We start from the raw sequence: 6,005 nt of genomic DNA on the forward strand, positions 1-6,005 counted from the left end.
TGCAAGAGCCTACATACAATGTTTAACATATTTGTAATTAACATATTAAATTACCTTTTGAATAATGCATGTATTTATTAGGTTCTTAGGAAAAAACTATGAGATATAAAAAGCATATATGCTTATAATAATTTACACTGTACTTAGAATATAAAAATCAAAACAGATGCTTCCTAGTTCTACTTTCCTCCATTGCAGAAATCTCTATTAGAACATCCTTGTTGAACCCAGTTTCTATCTCAAAATTTCCAATTGCAGAAGGAAAGGACTGAGAACTGATATTAATTGCACTAATACATACCCTTATTCAGTTAGTACCTATTGAATGTGTATTCTGTGTGTGGCTGGGGATATGTGGTGAATAGGCTAATATGGAATTTGATATCATAGTGGAGGGAAGGTGGTCAAAGAGATGAACACCCAAGATAATTCAGTGAGATGAGTACTATGAATAAAATAAAACAAGGACACGTGTTAGACAGTGAGCAGGGGTGGGGTAGGTGGGGAGCAGGGGTGGACAGACAGTGACTTGAAGCAGCGTGACCTTTAGGCTGAAACCCGAACTATGAGAAGGGAAGATGTGGGGAAACAGTGTCCAGGTGGAAGCCAGCAAATGCTCTAATGGGTGTGAACTTGGCTGGTTGTGGACTGAGAACTGAGACAAGGCCATCATGGCTGGATGGTGGTGAGGGCAATGTAAGCGTGTAGAAGAGAGGAAATGCAGGACAGGGAGGCAGGACCAGTGGGTCAGGAGCTTTGCCATGTACTAGAGATAACATATGGAACACAGTCTAAATGGTTCCTGGGACATAAAACACACTCATAAACATTAATTACTAATAAACATTAGTTATGTTTATAAACATGTTAGTATAATATTTAAACACTAACAAACATTAGCCATCACTCTGTTACCTACTTTAATCTTGATAAGAGCTGTAATAAGTAGGTATTAATTTCTCTATTTCACGCATTAAGAAAACGAGGATATGAGAAATTGGGTACAGTTCTCCTAAAGTTACAGCAGATGGTAGGTAGAATAGTAGCCCAGATCCATCTCACAGGATAGTCCTAACCTCAAAGGCAGCCCAGTTCTCACAGGACAGCCTTAACATTACAAAGTTCTTCCTGGGTCTGGTCTACCCTCACGTGCTTAGAATGAATCTCATCCCTTTTCACGTGACAGAGCTTCCCAAGTAATTGACAACTAATATTTCCCTTTAACCCTCTCTGATGTACAATAACTATGGTTTCCACCATCCTGGACACTCTTCTCAGAAAGCTTTTTGAAATCTTGGGCTTTTTTAGTCCCATTAAATGTTCAGTTCATTAACCTTAGTGTACATATTAAAATTTGAGTTCATTTTGAATCCTTATCAGACCGTCTAAGATATTATTCCTCTCAGTGCCCTGTTATTTATAGAAATGATAGGTATGCTTTCAAAATTTTAATCTAAACTATTGGCAGAAATATCCAGCAAGACAGGGAGTTAGTGGGCCTTCTTATATTAATATGCTAAATCAACCATATCCAAATCCGGCTTACTGTATTGTTAACTAGTTTAACTAAATATCTCCTTATTTATTTTAGAATTTTCCAGGGTTCAATACAAAACTTACTAGACTCTACTTTCCATGACTTTTACCTGAGTTCTTTTTTTAAGAAAATTTAACATTTGCCAGATTCTAGTGTTCTAAATCCGACTTCTCAGCTATGACTAGCAGCAGCTCTTTGATTGCATTACTTTTCCCAACAAACACTGAGAATTTACCACAGGCAATGCATTGCAACTATGTTCTTGAAATATGAAGTAACTGAGGCATAGTGGTTATGTGAGAATTTGTAGGTTTTAATAAATATGCTGGGATTGAGTTCACCTAATCCTAGATTTTCCTCATCTTCAAAGACAAAGCACACCTAGCTCTGCCTCAGTGTGTACACTCTAGGACCTTGATCCTAGCAAGGCGGCTGCGTTGGAGCTGACAGCAATAAAGAGCTCACCTCTAGCTTGGCATCCAGGTCTGCGTCAGAGGCAACAACATGTTCATCTTCCTTCTTCCCTGTGGCTTTAATAAAGGCCTGCTTCGTCTCCCAATACTTCTGCTGCATCTTATTTACAACTGACTTATCTTGAGCATATCGATCCTGTAAGTCCCAGGGATAACTGCTAAAAACATTTAAAGAACTATTTTATTCATGACTTTCATAAAGATTAAGATATTTTAGTGTGAAATAATTTCTTTAAACATGACTTTCCATTATACATTGACATTTACAACATTGATAAATGTATGAGCACTTTCTTATATGGGTGTCACACCAAGAAAGTTGATCAACTCCTTCCGACTCAAAAACCTTAAAAGTCAGAGTGGAGAAATTTAGAATCTCTTGCAGGAAATAAAAAATCTAACCCTTGAAAAGAATGTAGATATAACAGATTAAGCACACCCCTTTTAGAGGTGGAGACAGTGAGGTCAAGCCAGACAGGGTGACCAACCCAAGTCACCTCAGTGAGTCAGAAATAAAGCCAGACACCAACACACTCTCTTCACTCTAACACTACAGCCAACACCAAGGTGATGGCAGGAAAGCAGAGATAAGAGGCTGAAGAACAGCATGCCTAAGATCTGTTACAGAGGAATCTAAAACAGTAAAACTCACAGAAGCAGAGAGTAGAATGGCAGGCCATGAGAAATTACTATTCAAGGGGCATAAAGTTTCAGTTATGCAAGATGATTAAGTTCTAGAGATCTGCTGTGCAACACGGTGCCTATTTATTTTTTGAGATGGAATCTCACTCTTGTTGCCCAGGCTGGAGTGCAGTGGTGCAATCTTGGCTCACTGCAACCTCTGCCTCCCAGGTTCAAGCGATTCTCCTGCCTTGGCTTGCTGAGTAGCTGGGATTACAGGCACATGCCACCATGCCCACCACACTTGGTATGTTTTTAGTAGAGATGGGGTTACAATATGTTGGCCAGGCTGGTCTCTAACTCCTGACCTCAGATGATCCTCCCTCCTCGGCCTCCCAAACTGCTGGCATTACAGACATGAGCCACTTTGCCCAGCCCCATGGTGCCTATTGTTAACAATACTGTATTGTGCACCTAAAATTTAAGAGGGTTGACTTCATGTTAACTGTTCTTAACACAATAAAATAAAAATAAAATAAATTTAAGATTGGTTGCAGGCTTCTGATGTTAAAAACTTTAAACTCTTCAATATAAATGCTTAAAATATAGATGAAAAACCATTTTTCAGAGGATCATAGTGAAGAGCAAATCAAAAAGTATGTGGAGAAAAAATCAGAAACTGGCCGGACATGGTGGCTCATGCCTTTAATTCTAGCACTTTGGGAGGCCCAGGCAGGAGACTGCTTGAGGCCAGGAGTTTGAGACCAGCCTGGGCAACGTAGTAAGACCCCATCTCTACAAAAAATTAGCCAGGTGTGGTGGCATAGGCCTATGACACAAAGCTACTCAGCAGACTCAAGTGTGTGGATTGTTCAAGCCCAGGAGTTTGAGGCTGCAGGGAGCCATGATCATACCACTACACTTCAGTCTGGGATACAGCACAAGACCCTGTCACTCAAAAACAAAAGATAAAAGAAAAGAAAAAAGAGAAAAGAAACAAAAGTAATTGAAAATGAAATGGAATTATGTAAAAGATAATCTCTTTACAGAATATGCACATTAAAAGGTTGGAAGGATACACTGCAAAGACTGATTATTTCAGGGAAATGGGATTCTCAAGAGTGGGACATAGAATGGACTTCTTTGGCCAGGCGTGGTGGCTCATACCTGTAATCCCAGCATTTTGGGAGGCTGAGGTGGGCAGATCACAAGGTCAAAAGATCGAGACCATCCTGGCCAACATGGTGAAACTCTGTCTCTACTAAAAATACAAAAATTAGCCAGGCGTGGTGGCATATGCCTGTAATCCCAGCTACTCGGGAGGCTAAGGCAGGAGAATCGCTTGAACCTGGGAGGCGGAGGTTGCAGTGAGCTGAGATTGTGCCACTGCACTCCAGCCCAGGTGACAGAGTGAGACTCCTCAAAAAAAAGCACTTATTATAATTAATTGTGCATTTGGAAAACATGTAACACATTTTTTTCATGATACGAATTAAAGAAAATAAAAGTTCACAAAGATCTGCTTGCTTGGTGGGTCATGGGTTCAAAAGAATTTGCAAACACTGCTTGAAGAGCTCTGGACCTTATAAGAGGTTTAACATGCTGCTTAGATATGTTATAGGCACATAAATATCAGCGCTAACATTGCCAAATAGTTACCACATCTACTTTATTCAGCATCATTTACTTTCGACAATGACTGGTTCCTGAATGTTCAGAAAGGTTGAAATCATGACTATAAATTAATAAGTAAAAGTAGTGTGTGGTTGTAGAATCATTCTTTATTTTATAGCTACCCTAACATAAAATTCCCTTGTAACTCTGTTAGAAGTTATAAATAAGATAGTAATAAAAATGCATCAACTCATTACATTAGACAAAATGGTGGTAAGAAAAACTATCATTAGATTCCCAAGAGGAAAGTTACACATAAGTGAATTTCTTAGAGAATGCACATTAGGTAAGAATTTATAATATTTTTTGTTACTTGGTTTTCACACCATATTTAACAGAGATATTGAATTTGGCTCAGCATTGGTGAGGGCTAACATGATACTTACTGCCAATGTATCTCTTGTTTTTCCATTCAATAGACACTTATTGAGCATATGCTATACGCTTTCTACTTTCATTAGCCTTTCCCAATTTAGAAAAGATGACAAATTACTTACCATTTGTGTCCTGACATGTTTTCTTCTTCTTCTTCTACTGTTGATGATTTGGGGAGAAGGGGCAGGAAAAAAGCATGAGAGGATAAGTTATATTATAACCTGAAATAAAACAAATACGTTTACCAGTTACACACTATATTATAGTTACATACTAATTTGAAATACATAAAAGGCTTCAATCTAAGCCATTTCTAGCCGTATTTTAGGGTCCAACTCTATTATACAGTAATGCGGCACACTGGTGATGACAACAATATAGCTAAGTAACACTGGAAGAAATATCCCAAGTAAAGTTTAAAAAGTGAACAGGCAGGTTGAATGAAAAAGCAGGTTGCAGAAGACTATATAAAATACAATACCACTTATATAAAGCTTAAAAATATGTAAAACAATACTATATGTTGTTGAGGTATATAACATTATATGGTAAAGGTATAAATAATTGCTTAGCAATGATGACCACTAAGTTCCAGACAGCAGACCATAGCAGTAGATGGTGTGGGGTGTGTTTCGAGAGAGATAAACAGCGGCTTCGAGTGCACACATAATGTTCTCTTTTCTAAGCTAGATGGTGAGTATATTGCATCTGTATGCCTCTTTATAGATTTGAAATATTTTATAATCAACATTTTTAAAGAAACAAACCAGCACATTGCAAAAACAAAAACAAAAATAGAACGAAAATTTAAAATCCCAAATAAAAACCAAAAAAGAGTTGATAAGCTTGAATAAGATACCAAGAAGGGTACAAAGGAGGAAAGTATGTATCTACCAGCCTAGCCTTGTATATTTATCTCGTTAGTAAATACCGGAGTCAATGTCTCTGCCCTCACTCCATGTGCTCCACTCATGGAAGCTAGCCCGCCCCAGGGGCAGGGCCCACCAGCCTAGCCACATTAGCCCACTTGCCTAGCAGTTACCGGAAAGAACAGAAAGCTCACTACTCAAAGGAATGGTCGCTGGCCAGAGGCAAAACCTCTGGCTGCCAGAGTGAGTGCTCACAGCATATGGATGCTCAGACCGCTTCACAAAAATCAATCCAATCATTCTCCTTTGGTCTTAGAAAGGGTCCTGGCAACCAGGACTTCTAAAATGATTAAAGATTTCCTAGGCTATTTAAAAATATTTCAATGGAACAAAATTAAGGTGTGTAAATCCCAGGCTTCAGGTATGGGGACAAGAGAGAGGAAGAAGAGAATTTTC

At 38.7% G+C, this 6,005-nt stretch overlaps 1 protein-coding gene across 13 annotated transcripts in view; it reads right to left on the reverse strand.

Annotated features, from left to right (window-relative positions):
• ICA1 (islet cell autoantigen 1) overlaps nucleotides 1-6,005 on the reverse strand; it is a 162,705-nt gene that overhangs the window by 130,887 nt on the left and 25,813 nt on the right. For 4 of the 13 annotated variants that reach the window (XM_030933015.1, XM_030933026.1, XM_030933014.1 and 1 more), the window contains exons 2-3: nucleotides 4,803-4,901; nucleotides 2,003-2,168 (exon numbers count right to left, since the gene is read on the reverse strand). In XM_030933015.1, coding sequence (XP_030788875.1) covers nucleotides 2,003-2,168; nucleotides 4,803-4,819 — 183 coding nt within the window. In that variant the 5' untranslated portion in view covers nucleotides 4,820-4,901. The remainder of the gene's footprint in view (nucleotides 1-2,002; nucleotides 2,169-4,802; nucleotides 4,902-6,005) is intronic. The other 9 variants (XM_030933022.1, XM_030933021.1, XM_030933023.1 and 6 more) reach the window with 4 other exon arrangements.

Source organism: Rhinopithecus roxellana, chromosome 6 (genome assembly GCF_007565055.1).
Source record: "Rhinopithecus roxellana isolate Shanxi Qingling chromosome 6, ASM756505v1, whole genome shotgun sequence".
Classification (NCBI taxonomy): Eukaryota; Metazoa; Chordata; class Mammalia; order Primates; family Cercopithecidae; genus Rhinopithecus; species Rhinopithecus roxellana.